At 36.7% G+C, this 21,890-nt stretch overlaps 1 protein-coding gene across 7 annotated transcripts in view; it reads right to left on the bottom strand.

Annotated features, from left to right (window-relative positions):
• The window catches only part of LOC106800079 (sperm-associated antigen 16 protein-like), a 780,587-nt gene that overhangs the window by 419,636 nt on the left and 339,061 nt on the right, over positions 1-21,890 (bottom strand). For all 7 annotated transcript variants that reach the window (XM_087424871.1, XM_087424872.1, XM_087424874.1 and 4 more), the window contains exon 3: positions 6,262-6,447. In XM_087424871.1, the coding sequence (XP_087280997.1) occupies positions 6,262-6,447 (186 nt within the window). The remainder of the gene's footprint in view (positions 1-6,261; positions 6,448-21,890) is intronic.

Raw genomic sequence — 21,890 nt, forward strand, 5'->3', positions numbered from 1 at the left:
ATAGTTGCATATTTTCTTATAATTTACAGCTGCTTTTATAGGCATTAACTTTAATGCAAACCAATTATTTGACTTACAGGTATTGCTACTGGCAAGTAGGATTTTATAGGCTTCAACACTATTGCACAGACATTAAGAATGGGAAGTGAAAGGGGGCAAGGGAAAAGAAGCAGAGGGAGTTGAGTAGACATTTGTTATCACACTATGGGATTTGCTATTACTACCCCATCCAAATAATGTTGAGAATATTACAGGGCTTGTCTTAGTTGCCTTATTAGTATGTCATGAAGGGAAAACATACCTGAAAAATATTCACAGGGTGTCTATATTGGACTGGGTAGGCTAAAGTGCTGCAACAAATAGACTAGAAATATGTCTCAAATGAGAGAGAAGTTTGTTTTCTCTCTGCTGAAGAGTACAGAGAATGTTGCAGGCTAACTGGAGGTAGGGAATGGGAGTGGCTTTATTTCAAGCAGGCTGATGATCGTTCTATCATTTTCAATAATTGGCTTCTAAGATTACTCTGGTCATTGTCATTGACATCCCATCCCACCACAAGGGGGGAAGAACATAGAAATGGTACATACCCCTTCAACTAATATTTTATTATGGAGAATTTAGTGACATAACCACACTTAACTAAAAGGGAGGCTGGGTAATACCAATTAGATAGACAACCACATACCCACCTAATGTGGAAGAAGGAGAGAGTGGATTCTGGTGAACAGCTAGCAGTCTCTGCCAGTTTGGCCTTTTGCCCAGCAAATATCTGTTCCATCCTTCCTGCCACATGTAGAGTATTCACTGCCCGCCCCCGGTAGGAGACAACATAACGTACCACTCATTTACCGCATGTATCTCACAGTCTATGATCCCTGTATGATGCACAACCTGCTCCACTGTGTTCAGAGGTGTCCCATGTTCTGATGACCAACTCAACAAAAGACAAGTTTTCTGCCTTCCCCACCACCACAAACACAATGTGCGATGGTGAAGCAAGAACAGAACAACTGGAATATAAACTCCAAGACAGAGAGTAGAAAAATGGGAAACATACGAGTCACTAGTCCATATAGTGATAGAATTTTTGGGCAGGCATCATGAGGAACTTGGCTATGGCACTGAAGAGAGTTCTTTGATCGGATCATGCCTCTCTCCCTAAGAGGAGCTCCTTTGCCCATTGTTCTCTGAGGCCTGTGGCTTGGTTCCGTGGCAGGTTTTCCTCGTCCATTATCCTCTATGACCTCATCTGAAGTGGGTGCTGTGGTCTGTGCCTTCACTGCGAACTGGAAAACACTAGAAGTCCACTCTCTTTGGCTGCAAATTTGGGGCCCTGAGGACTGTTTTACATTTTGAAGAGTTGGGGGTTACTAAGGATAGGCTCATGGTTTCCTTGTCAATACAATTCTCTCAAAAACTTACCGGGTTTCCAACATATTTGCTTCCAGTCAGTGCAATATAGCATTACTCACAAATTCCTTTTCTAAACACAGTTCTTAAATCTGATTTATTTTTCTCATTCAACTTAATCTTGAGGGCATCTGAAATAATGTCTCCCACTATTTGGGGTCCAGAAGCTATTCAATTTTGCAAGTCCCTCTATTTCCTTCCATCCTTGTTACAAAACACTCAATTCTTGCCTGTATAATATCTTGTTATAGCAAGGGGGGCAGCTACACTCAGTAACGTTTTGGCTGTTTCCAACCCCTTCCCCTCAAGCTAGAAGCTAAGCAGGCACATGGCCTGCTTTCCAAATATCAGAGTGACGGTGTGGTATAGCCACTCAGCCACATAGCCAGCTACCTTGGAAGAAAAGCAACTAGGAGTCACCCAAAATACCCTCATATTATAAATTGGAGATGAATTGCATGTTCTCTGATTACTTCAAAACTGCTGCGTTTTTAAATTACTTGTAATTTCATTGAGGGAAGTAATGAAGTCTTAGAATTTTCTGCCTGTAACACAGCCTAACAGTCTTTTTGTGTGTGTGTGTGAGGAAGATTAGCCCTGAGCTAAGATCCATCACCAATCTTCCTCTTTTTGCTGAGGAAGATTGGCCCCAGGCTAACATCCGTGCCCATCTTCCTCTACTTTATGTGGGATGCTGCCACAGCATGGCTTGACAAGCAGTGCGTTGGTGCACGCCCGGGATCCGAACCTGCGAACCCCGGACCTCTAAAGCGGAGGGCGCGCACTTAACCGCTACGCCACCAGACCAGCCCCTGAGCCTAACACTCGTGAGTCACTTCATGAATACTTATTGATAATCTTACGCTCTAAAGAAACACAAATTATTTTTTATAGCTGACTGAGATCTTTTCTGATTTTCCTATCCCATTTTAATTGTTTTACAGATCCAGGTAGGATAAGACAGAATAATTACATTATAGTTTGAGTGTGGATGGGAGCAGGGAGAGCACTGTATTCATATATACATGTTGATTTTCTCTTTATCATTCATGCAACCAAATTGTCATGTGCCAAGAGCTCTCTGCTTAGGATACAATTGTGTGTGTGTGTGCGTGTGTGTGTGTGTGTGTGTAAGTGTGAATGTGTGCTTTAAGATTGATTTTTAATAAACATACTTGAAAATTAAGGTAGGAATCAATGATCACTAATTGAAACATATAAATTTTTGCTTTACATAAATGATAATTCAGAAGATCATCTAAGTACTATTGTTAGTTATTCATAGGAACCTTCTCGAAAAAAAGAACAATAACAGACTGTAAGATCTAATAGATTGTAAAATATAATAGACTGTAACCAATTGGTTAACAACAAAATGAAATACTAAACTAAATTAAAGAGCTTGAACCTTTATAACAATTTACAAAACTCTATTTAACCTAATAAATAAGAAAAATCTGCTTTGGATTACAAAAAAGAAACATTCTAGAATGTCGATATAAGACTAAGAGAGCCATAGATATTGTTCAGAGATTCTCATTAGCTCTTAGTTAACACGGCGCTTGATCTGGATATTTACATTGATTATGATTCCCACTTATCCAACTTTCTGGGGAGGAGCTAATTGGATGGTCTTGGCAGGTAACGTCCCTTTGAGGAACAGGCACAGGACAAGGGACACGACATCAACTAAAGGATATTCCAGCTGAGCCAGGGGCTCAAAGGGAAGAGCGGACTGTAAACAAGAAGAATATATTCTAAACTCTTCCTTCTCTGGTGAACAGTAGAGTCTATCAATATATTTTTTTTATTAAGAACTATATGGCATCAGGATGAGAGTGTATGACCCAGCATAGCTCAGCTTCTACCACCACCCTCTTACTAAGGCAAATAACCTCTCCCCTGAGATCACTAAGCCAGTCCCAATAACCTATGAAATTTTAAAGCAAAATACTAGTTTTAGACATATCTACAAAGTATTGATCCATGAGTAGTCACAAATTACAGCTCATTTGCTTTGATTATGACTCTGAAAGATACATCAATAGCCACAATAGAAACAATCAATTTCCCCCTTATTTGTCAATATTTGTCCACTATCTGAACATCAAAATTGGTATAATATTTTTGTTTTTGATGATGAAAGTGAGCTCTTGAGGTTGATGAGAAATGTGAGATGTAAAGTATTTTGGGCATCAATCAGGAGCAATTTGGATCTGTTGTATCAATATCTACCGGGCATCAATTGGAAGACAGTGTTTAGATATCAGGGTCATGGAGAAAAGTCATCAAGTCAAAGTGTTTGAAATCATTCTAAGTAGGGCTGAGTTTATTGGGAATCAGCTTTTTAACTACAGTTTGGTTTAAACACTCTGAATGATTAAGACATTTGAAGATGTATTATATTTTAGAATGGGCCACTATCTTTTATTAGGATCCTCATCTAAGCCAAAGGTGATAAAAATTAAAATTAGACACTAATGTTAAAATTTCAGTTATATAAGATGAGTAAGTCCTACAGATCTACTGTATAACGTACAGTATCTATAGTGAACAACACTGTATTGTATACTTAAAAACTTCCTAAGAGGCTGGATATTATATTAAGTGTTCTTATCACAAATAATAATAATAATAAACAAGGAGGGTAGGAGGAAACTTTTGGAGATGATGGATATGTTTCTGTCATAGATTGTTGATGGTTTCATAGGCTTATACTTACCCCCAAACTCATCAAGTTGTATACAGTAACTACGTACAGCTTTCTGTATGTCAATCACACCTCAATAAAATGGTTTTTAAAAATTCCAGTAATCTATTATGGTAAATATTGATGAAATCTGGTTGCATAATATAGAAACATAATAAAATTAAGAATTACATATGACTGGTTATTCCAGCTAAGCAAATGGTACCCATTTGAGAATTAAAATATACCTTAAATTGTCACCATTTTAGATAGAAACAAGTTTAAAACGTATTGTTCAGAGCTATGTTTTCTCATACAGAGTAGGCCAAACATTATTTAGCTGTGTCTTTATAACTCAGGTGGATAATGATATTTATCTGTTAATGCCTGGTATCTGTCAAGGTCCAGTCAGGAGGCAGAACTTGCGTCTATCATTTTAATGCTAAGAATTTAAAATATGGGATTGTTAACCATGTATAAAGTTGTTAGCTAGGTAACTAAAGAGAGAAAAAGAAAACATGAAGGTATGATGGAGAAAGCCACTGCAAGAAAGACATAACACCTGTAGGACAGAGGGAACAAAGGGAACAGGGTGGAATTATTGAGGCTTGGAACCTTGAAGAGGGGGTGCTGCAGAGCTGAAACTCAGCCCACTGAGGAGGCAGCACTTGTCTGCTGGTATTGGTGCTCCTCAGATTGGAAAAGGGGCCATGCGGAGCTGGGAACACAGACCTCTGAGAAGGCGGCACCCGTTTGCTGGAGCGAATGTCTTTGACGATGGCATGATGCAGCTGTTTCTGCAAGCGTTGGAGAAACTGCCAACTGGAGTCAGCTGCTGTGATGGGAACAAACTGCTGTTGCCAAGGTGACGTGTTGCTGGGGTGAGGCTCATAGAAATGCAAGTCCAGAAGAAGCCCATAGGAAGCAGACAGGGAGGAGCAAGTTCCCTCTTCCTCCTCCAGACTTGTGGTCTCCTACAGGCACCCCCTATTGCCAAAGCCTAACAGAGAGTCAGCTGGCAAAGCAAAAATGTGGTTTGCAAAGTTCCAGTTCTAGCATCACAAAAAAAGAGATAGAAGGTTGAGTTTGGTGCTGAAAGAAAACAGCATAATAAGTGGCACACGGCCTTAGGAGATAATGAATGTATGCATAGGACAGAGCACACCCTGTCAATGAAGCCTCCTAGAGAACCTGCTGACATTTTGCAAGCACCTTATTTCTCTTCTCTTCTAAATATGTTACTCATGATTTAGGGAAGAATGGAGAAAGCTTGTTCAAGGTACCTCTTTTACACATGACCCCAAAGCAACAGTGTCCAACTTTAAAGTGAGTCCATCTTTCTCTTACAAAATAAATTACATTGGCTAGTGACAATCATTTACCTAAATTTGTAGGAGTCATTATCACTTAGATTTGGAATCTGGGCATCATTTCAATAATTAAAGTATCAGAAGTCTGAATGATGATTTATAATTTCTTAGCTAGCTGAAGCAATCAGGATATTTCATAGCTCTCTGTATCCAATTTGTATACCTAACAGGTTGTAATAATCATCCAAAAGTACACGGATGACAGGTATTTTGACACTGTAAATATAAGAGATTTTTCCGTCTTGAATTAAGATCAAAACAAAATTTCTACGCCCATACGATATTGTATAGGACTTTGCATACATAAATTTCATTAGTTCTTATAATTCGTAAATTGCCAAGAAACATTTAATTTGGGAAAATATTACAATATATCAAAATTAAGCATAAAGCAATTAATTATTTCTGCCATATCCATGTCTATCAAATTGTTAGTTTAGTAATATTTAGAGAGAGCAATCCTGTTCCCTGAAGGGAGAACTAAAAATGTAACTCTTTAAAATAAGTATTTGTTTCTATCCTGCTTAAAACAAACAGCTTTCCAATGAAGCAATTCTTATCTTATTACACAGGCTTGATCTTGATACCTACATTTTGAAAGGCCTCATTATATTAACAAAGATTAATGGAGTTAGAAATGGATTTCACAGAGATTAAGTAGCTCTCTATAATTTTATCAGCTGACAGTTTTTTTTTTAATGTTTTCCAGTGGTAGTATTGAGGGAAAAAAACAACACTATGCATGTATACATGTCAAGATAGAGGATTAATAATATTTAAAGTACTCCTTACCTGTTGACATCCCAGATTTTACTAGTTGTATCCAGTGAGGAAGAAGCCACAAAATCACCACAGGAGTGCCACGTGCAGGACCACACTGCATGGTTGTGCCCTTCAAAGGTCAAAATGCAGTTGCCTTTGGTCAGGTCCCATAATTTAACCGTAGTGTCACCACTTGAAGTAGCCAACTTGTTGCCACTATTTGCAAGAACATGAAAAGGTAATTTGTTAAAAAAAATCACTTATAGTTAATTTATTTTTAGGGATGGTGCATTCTGTGAGTAATTTGTGTGTTTGTGTATCTGAATTATTTTTTACTTTTAATGCCATCTCTAACTGCCTGAATCTTATTTGAATCTATACAATTAGATACTTGTACTGTTTAGTAATTCAAGTTGATGAGAGACACTGCTGTTGCATACTTTCTAGATTGATTTTTCCATTTTCTTCCAGGTTAATTCACTGAATCAGTATTTTTTTAGCATGAGTTGGGGTCAGGGCTATGTGTTAAGCTCTGGGGATGATATGACCTCAGAATGATGAAAATTTCGATGTAGGCTAAGACAATTTCAAAAACATAATAAAATACAGAAAAGTAGGTCAGCATTCTTATGTTTGGATTAATTAAATGGTTCAGGAGTGCAGTTTGGATAATGAGGGAAGAAGTGAGTCAGGAATGAAGGGCTTTTGAGCTAGATCTCAAGGGATGAAAGATTTCGAAGTGCCGGGTAGTTGAGGATGAGTCATTGGATTTTCCAGTTAGGTCGTTAGTAGATGTTTAAAAAAGCAGTGGTTTTCACGAGGTGGACACAAAAGTTAGTTTAAGAAATGAGTGGGGATCAATGACATGAGCAGAAATACCTGGTTTTTTTAGGTAAGACATCGACTACAAGAAAATTTCAATTCCATTATCTTCTCCACATCCTTCTGCATTGCATGAGCCTTCTGTGTGTTATTACTAACTTCTTTCTCATTGAATATAACGAACTGCTTATTTCCCACCTTTCCCTGTGTTTCTGATGGAGAATTATTTCTCCTTCCTCCAATTCTACAGCATTAGGCATTATGGTTGACCAACTGAAGTGCTCATTAGATGCTTCCAGGATGAATAAATATATGAATGAGTGAATGAAGTTATGCTATAAATGAAGAAGAAAAGGTGGCCTGTATTTCTAAGAGAGAGAATGGCAGGATCAAGACAAGTCTTTTGCCTGCTTTTTTTTTTTTTTTTTTGCTTATTTTTATGCTGAGAGGATTAAATATTTATGTGCAGAGGAGAAACAACCGCTGGAGAGGGAGAGATTAAAGGTGCTGCAGGCAAGGTGGATCATAGAGGGAAGAAGTCTCATTAAAGCTACAAAAAGGCATCTATTTTATTTTTCAAATTGCCGAGTTGAAAAATTACTCTATGATGGGTGGTCCCTCACCGATAGATATTACAAGCTGTCCTTTGCTTTGTAGCTGTTGTTTATTTGCATATATGTTTGCCATTGAATATTTTACTTTTTAATATTACAGACTGAATAATACATTTTTCTAAAAATATCTGAACACAAAAATAAAAAATAATTTAATCATGCTTCTTTCTCAAATCTTTCTTTCTGATGGGCTAGCATACGTTTTGCTCCAGGAGAATAATTACTAGGGTATATTTCTGCCCGTAGCTGAAAAATCCTTTCAGATAAGTTCTATATGCTTCTCTCTTGCTTTAAACTATGTGACAAGAGAAACAAAATTCACAATAGGAGTAATTACAACTGGAATGAAACAGTTGTAATTATCTTTATAAGTGCCATAAACTAATATTTTGTCAGCAATAAACATAAACAATATTCTTCATAAGTTTTTAGTATATTGATATTGTTGTTTATGTGTATGAAATGAAACTAATCCAAACTATGTAATATGAATTTATGAATTTCTTTGAAATATTTTCGCTTTTCAAAAGGCGTGAACTGAAATATGGAAAACGGTAAACCTTTGCCTCACAAAAAAATAAAGACATCTCAGAGGGCTGAGAGAGAGCAAGAGAGAAAGAATGGTGAACTAAAATTCAAAAGGTGCTCTAAGTCATGCAAAAGTCAGGGTTTCCCTCCGCTCCACACAAAGAGGAGGAGCCAAAACCCTCAAAAAGGGCAAAAGTGGATCTAGATTGTTAGCATATAGATTAAGTCATTCTAATTTAGGCCCTCAGCATTTTATAGAAAAAAACTCCACCAAATATAAGCTTACAAAAAAAAAAATATTACCAAACACACAATGGGAAATAAAAAGCTATGACTGAAGGTGAGGTCATAAAATTAGCAAAGGCTTATACTCTGAAGGGCTGTAGTTGTGGTAATTACAATGCACAGAATATAACTATGAATTAAATGTATAAAGAAATAACAGATGACATAAATTATCAAGCAACAAAAGATTATAAAATGAATCAGCAGATCTGAAACAAAATAGAACATTTAGAAATAAAAAAAATCTAATTATTGAAATTAAGAAATCAGTGGATGAGTTAAATAGCAGATTAGACACAGCAAAAGACACAGTAAATGAATTGGAAGATAACCTGAAAAAAACATTACCTTTCCTAGAGTATAAATAGACCATGAAATGAAAACAGTATATTTCTTAGTTGGCTTGGGCTGCTGTATCTAAATAACATAGACTGGGTGTCATAAACAATAGAAATTAATTTTTCACAGTTCTAGAGGCTGGAAAGTCCAAGATCAAGGTGTTAGCCAATTTGGTTCCTAGTAAGGGCTCTTCTTGGTTTTGTGGATAGCTGTCTTCTTGCTGTGTCCTCACATGGCAGAGAGAGAGGAAGCTCTGATGTCTCTTCCTCTTCTTATAAGGGCATTAATCTCATCACGGGACTCTATTCTTATGAACTCAACTAAACCCAATTATCTCCTAAAAGTCCCACCTCCTTATACCATCTCATTGGCATTGTGGCTTCAACATATGAATTTAGGGGGGACACAGACATTCAGTCCATAACAGTATATAAGTTGAGAAATAGGGATGGTGGAATAAAAATATACATTTTTCTAATAAAAATATCAGAAGAGAATGATATAAAAATATGCATGCAACATTCAAAGAATTAAAAGTTGAGAATTTACAGAAACTAGAAAATTTAAGACTTAGAATGACAGATTCAGGAAGAAAAATATATACCAAGCAAAGTAAACAGTGCAAACAAAAAGAAATCTTTACTTAGATAAATTTCAGTCAACTACAGAGCACCATAGGCAACAACAATATTAATTAGAAGAATAGGGAGAAGAGGAAAAAAATAGAGGGAAAGGTTTTTTTTTTATTTACATAGTGCTTAATATGTGATAGAAACTCTGCTAAGCACATTGTACATATTCAATCCGCACAACCCTCCTATAGGACACCATTATTATGTCCAAAACATTTGAACATCTCAGACCTAGTAAGTGGAAGATCTGGAATTTCTTCAAAGAGCTAACAGAAAATAATGTTACTCTAAAACTAACAAAATCTCTCTCAAAACTTAGGCAAATAAAAATGTCTTCAGCTAAACAAAGCAGTCTTCCCCTACAGGAACTACTAAGAATGTATTTCAGGGGAAAAAAAAAAAAAATCCTAGAAGGAAGATTTGAAATGAAGGAATGGTGAGCAAAGAATTTGGTAAAGACGGCAGTATATCCAAATATTTGAGTACATAAATAGTGCTTGAAAAAATAAAAATTAAGAAAACAACAACAATCATACTGACAATAATGTTCCTGTGTTGTTTGGAAGGAAAGGTAATGCATTGATAAATTTTAGACTTTATTAAGTCTGCATAGTAAAATGTCAAGGGTAACCACTGTAAGAACAGAAATAAAGTAGATACCTTCTAGACCACTACAAGAAAGAAGAAACAGGTAAGAAAAGCTAACAATTATAAACCTTTATCCAAAATAAAGCAATAAAGGAGGGGAAAAAATACTAGAATAAGTGGTAAAAATAGAAAATGAACAAATTAAAGACAGTAAAAAGAAATTCTAACATAATAAATCCAATAAATACAAATGGACTAAACTGGAAGTTAAAAAGCAAAGATTTGTCAGTTTGGCTGAAAAGGAACAAATTCAGCTACACATTGTTTACATGAGGCACAGTAAACTCCTATGGACATACAAGGTTGAATGTAAAAACAAATGAAGAAAACACACCTAACCAAAAGGAAATGAAAATAAAGATGAAGTGGGTTACAATTGTCCCTCAGATGTCCAAAATCAGCAGGATACCAAAATCAGCAGTTGGTCAAGTCTCTTATATAAAATGGCGGGGTAGTTACATATAATTTATGCACATACTTTAGATCATCTCTAGATTACTTACAATACCTAACACAATGTAAATACTATGTAAATAGTTGTTATACTCTCTTGTTTAAGGAATAGTGACAAGAAAAAATGTCTGTACATATTCAGTACAGGCTCAACTATTTTAGGTCTTTCCAACAGTGTTTTTTGTTGTTGTTGTTTTGTTTTGTTTATAATCTTTTTTTTTGGGCTGAGGAAGATTCCCCCTGAGCTAACATCTGCTGCCAATCTTCCTCTATTTTGTATGTGAGTGGCCGCCACAGCATGGCCACTGACAGACAAGTGGTGTAGGTCAGTGCCTGGGAACTGAACCCAGGCCGCCGAAGCGAAGTGCACCAAACTTAACCGCTAGGCCACCGGAGCTGGCCCCCAACCATGGTTTTTCGAATCTGAGGATGCTGAACCCACTGATACCAAGGGCTGATTGTGTTAATATCAGACAGAAAAGACCTTAGGGCAAAAATGTGTTATTAGGGATAAAGAGAGTCCCTACATAATGATAAAATATTTCATTCCTAGAAACGTTTAAAAACTAAATTATATAACAATACTAAATGCATCTTAACTAATAAAAAGTAACAATGTTAGAACCATAGAAACAAAAATAATGAATGTATTATCAAAATGAAAGATTTGCACACCTGTCTCAATTTTGTTTCTAATTCAAAATATAAATAAAGATATAGAATATTTAAGAAATAAAAATTACAAATCTTAATGGCCATATATAAAATCCTTCACCAAATAATTAGTGACTACACATTCTTCTCAAGCACATTTATAAAAATAGCTAATATAGTAAGCCATAAAGCAAGTCTCAACAAATTTAATGTAATTGTTACCATATTTTCTCATCATAATTCAATTGTTATAAATGAATAATAAAATTATATATTTTTAAAACCTATATATGTGTGAATTTTAAAACAAAGTTTCAATAACTTACATATCAAAGAAGAAATAATAGTGAATGTTTGAAAATAATTAGAACTGAATAAAAACACAACATATCAAAACTACGAAGTGAAATCAAAATAGTATTTCAAAGGCAACTTAAATTTCTTACCTTCTTACAATGAAAAGAAGACAGCCTCAAAATTGTTCTGCTAAGCATGAGACTTTCAGTTTAGAAAAAATATACGATAAACTAATACAATGGAAGATAAAGACCAAAGTGGTTCTTTGAAAAATCTAATAAAATAAATCTCTGCTGAGGCTGAACAAGAAGCAAAGAAAAACGTCCCTGAAGATTACAATCTATTAAGCAAGATACTAAAGAGATTTTACACAAGTATAAAGTAGTGTCATTCTTTTCATTAGTGTTTTTTTGTTTTTGTTTTGGGAATTATATTTATTTTTCATAAAAAGTGTTATTTATATTAACATGAACTTTTTGCAACTTATGAATGTCCACAAATAAATCATATCAAATTGGTTTGGGTCAAGCCAATTTATACTTGGCAAACAATAAGCCATAAGTATCAATTATTTTTAGAAATACTTTACACTTCCTATAACTGCTTTATTCCACATTTTGCATGTTCTCTACGCAAATTATTGACTTTTTTCAGACTTTAGCACATAATTGCAGAAATATGAGAGTTTGTTACTGTTGAAAATGACTTTAGTTTTGAGAATTAAATACATTACAGATTCCAGATTGGTGCTAATTGCTTGTTTTTAAAGTAATGTGCTAAAATGTTTCATGAGAAGAGGCAGAGCAGAAAGACTCAATGCCTCTCAGAGCGGGAAGTGGAAAGTGTTGAAACAAGGAGATGTGGTTGGCTTCTAATCCTGGCTCTGCTAGACAACCCACATGACCTTGGATGGGCCATTTAACATTTACATTTAACATCTCTGAAATTCATTGTCTTTATTTGGAAATATGGATGATCCGTTCTGCTCAATATAACTTAAAGTGTTGTTTTGAAGATCAAATAAGAGAATTCTTACAAGAGCCCATTTTAAATTTTGGGTACTATTCAAACTTGAGATTATTTTTAAAAGGATTATCTTGTTATCTCTAGTTCAGTTTTTATATGGAATTGCTTATCCACATTTCCATAAAAAGTGGAATGGAATCCAATTACTGCCATTATATTATAGTCTCATCTACTTGTGTCTATCTAATCAACCAGACTATCTGAATTTGTAAAAGTACTATCATTCGTGATGTTCTCAGTTACCATAGAGTATGTATTACTTTATGTAGCAGAATGACATACAACAAAAATCTAATTAAATTAAAATATTTTCTTGCACTGTTTTTGTGTACATAAAAGATGCAGTTCTGATTTCACTGACCTCATAAAATGATTATATTAGAAAAGCTTACATTTGGAATTTAGATTACTTGAAAAATATTAAGACACATTTACAGTACATTTAGTGTGCCCAGTTTGTCAGAGTCCCCCAAACTTTAAGTCAAGGTTTTGTGAGACAAAATGGCTGAGAATGCTTTCATACAAGTTACTCTAAACCCTTAACCTTTGATACAGAGCTGCTGGCTGCATTAGGGCTGGGGGTGAGGGCATTGTGGCGGAGTAGAGTAAGGTAAGTACAAGCCCACGCAGAGAAGCGTCTGGGTGGGTTTTCTGAAGTAAACAGTGCTCACATGCAGGTGTTCTTCCCTTCACTCCCAAATGATACAAGCTCCTTTTGTGTATAAATCTGAAACCAACCAAAAGCCACAAACAAAGTCAACTGAGAAGACAGCACTATGTGCGGATACGACAGACTCTAGCAAAAGCAGAGAGCAGCATTGTGAGCTCAGGAAAGAAGGGCTGCTGCTTGAGTAGCTCAGAGAATTCAGAGAGTGTATGATTATAGAGCAAGACTGAATTCAAGAAAGAGGTACAGGAAAGAAACACAGAAAATTGAAATAAATGTTAATTACAGCTAGCAAAGCCCTAGGAACATTTGTAATAATTTATCATTGAGTTTCTCGTAGAAGGGCAGGGCAGGGAGAGTTCAAAAGGAAAATATGTGCAGCACAGCACAGAGGAGGATGACCTCCACGCTGTGGCCTTCCCTGCCTGGCTAGACAACTACTGCCCTTCCTTGGATGTGTGCATTGCTTGGGGCTCCAGGGTCACCTCTGTCAGTTGCTTGAGAATCTTCAGTTGGATTTGCAGCTCAGCCTTTCACCTTTCACACAGGAATGGCAAGACGCTGGCAGGTGGACCAGACTCAACCTTCAAATGTGTTTGATTTTGGCCCACAGGGTGTTTTATTGCCGGCTTCCTTTTCAATTGGAGGATCTCACAAATGAGTAACATGAACAAAATCATCGGGAGCTGAGTAGCACCTTCCCCTTTCACACGACATGTACTTTCCACATCAACACAGTTCCCACCGTTCCCACTGTTTCACACCTTACATGCCTCTCTCATTCACACTACCTGCTGGTCAGCGATTTTCAACCACTGGTGTATCATCAGCTTTGTAGACATAGAGACATAGGCCACACACATAGGGTTGGACTCTCTATAATGTTTAAATTTGCTTCTAGATTGCATCCAAGGAAACTTGATGATGAGGATGAGGAACGTTTTGTACCTAGAACTGTGGTGTAGTAAATTCTAAGGTGCCTGCACAGTGTAGAGTAGAAATGACAGAGAATTAAGTGACCCATACTTCCTTATCATTGCACTTGTTAAACTACTTAAACTACACAAGCAAAAGGGCCACATCTGTTTTGTTCATTGTTGACTCTCCTGTGCCTGGTATATGGTATTTATAGGACATGCTATATATTGGGGGAATGCATGAATGATATATGTAATAAGGGAGGAAAGATTTCAATTGGAAATGGATCTGTGTTAATAGATTGGCATAACCTATATAGTTTAGGGTTGAACATACATGAACAAGTTTATATATAACAAGACATCTTAGTACAGTGGAAAGAAAAAGAATTATAAAACTACTAATATGTTACTAATTCCTTTTATTCTGTTTTACCCTTCATATTTATCTTATTTTTTAGGTTGTAGATGCAGAAGAATAGAAATGGGTAGGTTATTTTATGAAACTTTATGTGGAGATGTTGAATAATGGTGTTGTCCTGGAAATAAGATAAAGTCCCCAGAACACATTCAAACTTTAAAGTATTCATTTAAACCTTTGGGATTACTTTATTACTTAGTTATTAATTATTTTATTGTTTAGTTAACAACTATTTTATTACTAAACTTTCTTATTGCACTCAACATACTTCTGAGTATCTCTAGTATGTATGTACATGACATTAAAATTGGATATTCTTGAACAACGATCTTCGGTAACTATAATATTTTGATATATATTCATAGTTACAAAAACATGGTTCTCATCCTTTTTTTATTAAGTTTCTATGCATACCTTAGGCTTTTGTGTGGAAAAAAATTATTTTTAGGATATTAAATCTAAATTTTTTCAGCTATCTCAAGACCTCTACTTTTCAAGATTCCTTTTGATCCAATATTCTAGGCAGAGCACAATTTGCAAGAACAGGCCCTGAGAAGGACATGACTTGCTCAGGGGGCTGAAAGATCAGTATGGCAGGGGGGCCGGAGGTAGAATGGGGGGTGGAGGTGGAGGTGTAGAAGGGGAGACCTAAGAAGTAGGAAGGGCCAGACCACTCAGAACATTGTTGGCCATGGCTAGGTACTTGGAATTTAGCCTAAGTGCTGGGAGACTTCAAGGCACAGGAGATTCATTCATTTGAAAGTTGGTTACAATACTCTAGACACTGTGCTAGACAGCTCAATCCAGCATCCCCCCCGTGTTTCTCAAACACAATAAGCATGCTCCTCTCAGGACATCTGCACACACTTCCTCTGGCACTAGGATGCTATTTCCTCCAGTTATTCCTGTGGCTTGCTCCATGACTTCAGTTAAGAATTTTTCCTCAACTTCACATTATCATGGAGGGCATCTCTGCTAGTTCCACTTAAAATAATGCATCACCCCAACTTCTTGCCTCTCCTTGTTGACTTTCCTTGTATTATTTTTCTCTACAGCATTTATCACCTTCTATTAAACTATACATCCCTTTTTTATTTATCATCTCTCTCCCTGACAACAGAATGTAACATATATGAGGGCAGGAACTTTATTTATTCACTGCTATATCCCCAATGCCTAGCATTGTAGTTAGCACGTGGGGACCCTCAATAAATAGCTATTGAATCAATGAATGAAACACAATTATGAATATGATGTATTCTCTAAACTACTGTTTCTAGTAGATAGCTCAAACACTACTTCTTCAGGGTTTATAAACACAAAAAAAAACTGTATGCAAAAGGATCCTATGTCCCATTTTACCCCTGGACATTTTATTTAGATATTCATTTTCTTAAAGAAGCTTTATTTCATGACATAATAAATTATTTCCTTCTGAATTTTTCCTGAGTTATTATACATATAAAAGTTCAGGCTGTGTTGGAGGATATTATCACATAGCCTCAGGAACATAGCACATCTTCCATCTACCTCATATCTTTTCTGGAAAGATGCAGGACACAAAAAAATTCAGTGAATAAATAACTAGCTCCCATAAACTAAGTTGCAGAAATAATATACCTTCTGTTCCTAGTGAAAAGTCAAGTTCATTGAATCTTTGGATCATCACAGTAGGGAATTTAGTAGAGTCATGTACTAACCAAATTCCAAGCCTTAGGTCTGAATCATACCAGTAGCCTCCTAGCCGGTCTTCCTGCTTCTGATCTTGTCCCTCTACAATCTATTTTCAGTACAGAAGCTTTAAAGATCCTGTTCATGCTGCTCTTCTGCTCAAAACTCTCTGATGGTTTCTCTTCTGCCAGAGTAAGAGCTAAAATCCTAACCACGAAAACAAGGCACTCCACGATCCACCCACCACCACCTAGTTACCACTCTGATTTTCTCCTCCTACTCTTCTCCTCAATCCCACCTCTAGCTACACAAGGCCTTTGCACTCGCTGTTCTTTCTTTCTGGAATGTTCTTTCCCAGAAAACAAATGACTGGTTTCCTCCCTTTCCTCAGGCCTTTACAGAAAGACCTCAAGGAGCCCTACCTAGATTGCAATCTCACCTCTGACGCTAGCCTCCTTTGCTGCATTGTTTTTTTCTGCAGCGCTTACCACTTACTATGTATTTTGCCGATTTCTCTTATTTTCTGTTCTTAAGCTCTCACAGTTTTGTGGGCTTCTGCTTTACCTAGTTCTCTACTCTTTGGTATAGCCACAGATAATGAATGCCTTTAAGTTAGATTCGACACCCTGCTTGAATCCCGTTTTACAGAGACAAATGATTTACTAATAGCCTCAACGCCACCATCTTGCAGAATTTAAAATGACCATCTCTCCGGGTCTAGAATGTGAAGACCCACTATTGCCCCTGCTTCTCACAAAGTTCCAGGGGCTGCATCATTTTCATTCAGACCAGGACTCAAGCCTCTTTCTCACAGTCCAAAGGCAAGAGCTCTCCATTTCTACACCTCGTGTCTATTTCTGGCCCTGTGTTCATATGGCTTTTAAGACAGAGAAGCCACTCTTTATTGAGAATGATTTTTTTGCCATGTACACCAGAACTTTTCTACATTCAAACTTGGCCCTGCACACCACTGAGTCTGCTTACACACTGAGGCAATTTTTATAAACCAACATCTTCTCTAGTGCTTGGGTTCCCAACCAAGTCTATGCTATAATTAGATTATTGTGTTTTTTAAGTTCATTAATTTATTCAATTCCTCTTGGGTATCCACTATTTACCAGCGATACAAAGGATATGAAGGATATAAAGTACACATACTCCTCAAATTCTTTACCTTCATTCTTTGGATTAAATTATGAGAGTCAGACGGTTGTACATTTAGAAATCATTTTTTCTACCTCTCCTTCACCACCACAGATTTTCTTTTACTGAATTCCCTGTGACATTGTTCCATTGCCCTATAATAAGGGAATTTATAAGGTGCAACACTATGAAAATCTGTATTACTTAAAGGTTGTTATCAAGGCTGTTGCTCTATAGATTATATATTATACAGAGTATCATATTCTTAACATGGACCCCATGGTGAAATGCCATTCATCTTATTAGAGAGAATAGCTGCTGAACAGCTTGAGGTGATCTCTTATTAACAATGAAAACCACATAGCTGACTAGGTCTACCTCTTTTTGTTCACTGCTAGAATACTTAGGCCCAATGTTCAAGCCTCCCTCTAGCAATTAAAAAAATAACATTATGCGAGGACAGCCTGATGGCATAGTGGTTAAGTTCATGCGCTCCACTTCAGTGGCCCAGGGTTTGCAGGTTCAGATCTCGGGCGTGGACCTATGCACTGCTTATCAAGCCATGCTATGGTGGCATCCCATATAAAGTAGAGGAAGGTGGGCACGGATATTAGCCCAGGGCCAATGTTCCTCAGCAAAAAAGAGGAGGAATGGCAACAGATGTTAGCTCAGGGCTAATCTTCCTCAAAAAAAAAAAAAATAATAACATTATGCTATGGCTTTTATTAATTAATGAGTGCCCATATAGCCAACCTTTAACACAAAGGATTTAAGGTAGATTATATGCATTTTATGTATTAACTTGACTCCTGGCTTCATCGTATTTTACCTATTCTAAGTTATCCTTCACATTGTCTCTCAAAGAACTTATCTTCCTATATTGGCAAGTTCTCTAAATTCTTTTGGAAAATAAGTGATATAAAATATAATTTGAAATTCACAAAATGTACTATGTCCTGTGGATACAAAGAAGATTGAAATAAAATATGCCCTCAAAGACCTCATGGTCTACTAGGTTACACAAATATATAATCAACTGATTATAATATTTTAATAAGTGTTTTAATAGGTGATATACAGGATAGAGTGACAGGACAGAGAAGGGTGTAATCAATTTTCTAGGCTTGGAGGGTGGTCATGAAGACTTTAAAAAGGTAAGCACATCTGAACAAACTCTACATGTGTAAGTAGGTGTTCACAACGTCGAAATAGGAAAGGAAAAGGGATGAGCACTTAGCATGTGGAAATTTTGGCATATTCAGAGATTTTTAAGTATTTTGCGTTCAAGAAGAGAATAATGGAAAAATTAGTCGTAATAGATAAACTATAGTCAAATAATAAAAAGCCTTTCCTACAGTCCCAAGTTTTAATCTGCAGGCTATCAGGAGAGATTAAAGAGTTTTAAGAGCAGTTGGTAAGGTAATCAGATATTAATTTTCGGAAGATAACTCTGGGAGCATGACGAACACCAGGTTTGTTGAAGGGAAAACACAAAAAACATTAGAGAATTGACAGGGATATCTATTATAGCCTTGCACTTAATTATTGAACTTAGTTATTTTGAGAGCTATACTTTTTATAATCAAAGTCATTCCCAGATTTTGGTAAATGATTCTCAAGGCAAAGTCTCAGCCTAACACTTGTCTTTTCTACTTTGCTAAAGGATTTTTCCAAGTCTAAATTGCAGTGAATGGGGACACGCCATTTTTCCAGTGGAAAGCCCCTCTGTAATGCTGCTCCTTCTCCACCTTCTTTTGACCTCTTATGGGAGTCAGTAAAAATTCTGAATTGCAGAATTTTCCAATGTACACTCTTCTGACTCTCAGGAGTACGTGGTAACCAAAACACGCGGGTGTGATGGCGAGTTCACGTCTTAGCAGGATTGATTTGACAATATTCAAGGTCAGCAGAGGCAGTGTAGATATTTCATCACCTGAAGCCTCTGACTAAATATAGAAGGGAATGCTTTTTTAGCAGCTTCTGCTTTGCCATCAAGAGTTGTTGCACACAGGGCCGGCCCCGTGGCTTGGTGGTTGAGTGAGTGCGCTCCACTGCTGGCGACCCGAGTTCGGATCCCGGGCTCCCACCGGCGCACTGCTTCTCCGGCCATGCTGAGGCCGCGTCCCACATGCAGCAGCTAGAAGGATGTGCAGCCGTGACACGCAACTGTCTACTGGGGCTTTGGGGGGAAAAAATAAATAAATAGAATCTTTAAAAAAAAAAAAAAAAAAAAAAAAAGAGTTGTTGCACACAGCCGCAGTAAAACAAGAAGTGTAGTGAAGAGCATTGCTTCTCGCAGACTTGTGCAAGTTCTAAGTGAAACTGGGACAATATTTTCCAAATAACTATTCCCCACACCCAGTCTGGAAAGGATATTTAGAAAAAGATTTTCTTTGTATGTTTGGGAAGGAATGTTCAGTCTTGGGCTCAGATTTTTTTCATGATCCACATCTGCCAAAGCCACACTGTCTAAAAGCCTTACGATGGATATGAGCAGGATATCAATATGGTTCCAGAAGCAACAGTGCCTCTGTTTCTGCTACAAAACAAGATGTTTTCCATAATTGGCAATATTATAATGACAATTAGGATACATTCAATACTGGCTTGGTGAAAGTATATCAGAGAATTCTAGAATCTCAATGCTGAAAGAGCCCTTAAATCCATCTAATCTAATCACATATCTCTCATTTTAATTACCTCTACCGATAAGCTAGGACTTCATTGCCCAGCCTCTGTTTAATACTTCTAGTAACAGAAAACTCAGTTTATTTGGGTTTGAGTAGCTCTGTTAGAAAGTCTTCCTTTGATTAAACTTATTTTCTTCTATATAAAACTTTCTCTCTTTAAAGTTAGTTATAATTATTGGCATCGTTCAGAATTCAAATAACCCCTCTTTCACTCAACAGTTTTCAGAGTAGAGGGGGAAAGGCATCATGTCCTACAGACGACACTCCATTCATCTCCTTTCTTTATCACCCAAATATTCTCCTCCATGCTACATCCACTGTAGAGGTGCATGGAAATCTAAGAAGCTGTACATCCACTCTACCTCGACTCATAACTGGTCTGTTTCTATTGAACAGGGCATATGTTTCCATTACTCTGCTTCATTCTTGTGTCCTATCTCTTCAAATCTTGATCATACGTATTTCCATACATTAAAATATGAGATTCACTCTGCTTAATTTGTATTCCTTGAGGCATTAGATACTCTTTCTTACCCTTTCACTAATTATTTCTCATTTTTAATTTTCAAATTGTTATTTTCCTTTCCATGACAGACTAATTTTTTCTAATGACCAGCCCCCACATTCAGGTTGAAGTTTTCTCGATAAGTTCAGTTTGTTGCAGGACAAACAAAGCTATTTCTAATATTCTGAGCTATGTTGAATTTTTACCTGGGAACCCAACTGAGCATTTCAGTTTATGAAGCCACTTTTCAGAAATCCGAAGTTCATTAATTTAAATCATGTTTAAAGCCAGCTGTTTACCTCACCTGTCCCTCTATTCCTACAAGTGTAGATAAAAGAAAGAAGTAATGGTAACAACACACGTATTCCCAAGTCCTCCAATTTCCTGTCAAAGATTTCATAATCACCAAAAAGTTTTGCTGGTCTTTCTGGAGGTGTCCTCTGTTCCACCATAAAATCAGTGGATTGGATAGGGGGACAATAGATATGATTTCAGCAGATTCTCCAACACATTTCTAAGAAACTCTAGAAAAACAGCACAGATTTCACCTGAATTTGCCAAGTCTTCATAGATCAGATACCCTTTACCCGGACTGTACCATTCACCAAGGAATTAATAACCATAAGGGTAGGCATTTGTTTACTTTCTAACTGTATACATTCTCTACCTCAAGCTTTACAAGTGTAAGTAAATAAGGTCTCTTAGGTGTACTCAATAGCTCTTAATTGTTCTGGAAATAAGGTAAATTAGAGTATTAGTAGAAATTAGAACTCTTATGCTATCAGCACATCTTTGCCATTTACAAGCCTTATTGCTTGTAAAAACAAACTTAGACTCTCTGGACATTAGTATTCTCATCTGTAAAAGGAGAAATAATACCTTTTTATTGTGATGCCGTAGTAGGAATCAGACTAAAGATGTTTGCCAAAATATAACCTACAAAACAGTTGTGGGCGCTAAGAAGTAACATTTGCGGATCTCCATATAATGGTCTTTAAGGAGTTGTTACTTGCTGTTTTAAAGAAATTAAAAAAATAACTCAGGGACAGGAAACGCATTGTTTTTTAGGATGATTGCTCGTGTCGCCATCTTCCAGGAAGTCGGTCTTTTCTTGCAGAAATGATGGGATTTTGTGAGCAGAATAAATGTGAACCCCCGCTGTGCAATCACTCTGTGTAAGGAGTAAATTACCGGCTCTGGAGCAGGGGGCTACAGCAGAAGCTGGAATTAGCAATTAGATGCACATCACTTGAAGATATGGATTAGCACTGCATGCAATGAGCTCAGTGGCTGGGAGTAACCCACTAGAGCTACACACAAGCTTCAGCCTGAGACTAAAAGCAGGCA

The sequence above is a fragment of the Ceratotherium simum genome, chromosome 37, assembly GCF_057802395.1.
Source record: "Ceratotherium simum simum isolate JZ-2026a chromosome 37, ASM5780239v1, whole genome shotgun sequence".
Lineage (NCBI taxonomy): Eukaryota > Metazoa > Chordata > Mammalia > Perissodactyla > Rhinocerotidae > Ceratotherium > Ceratotherium simum.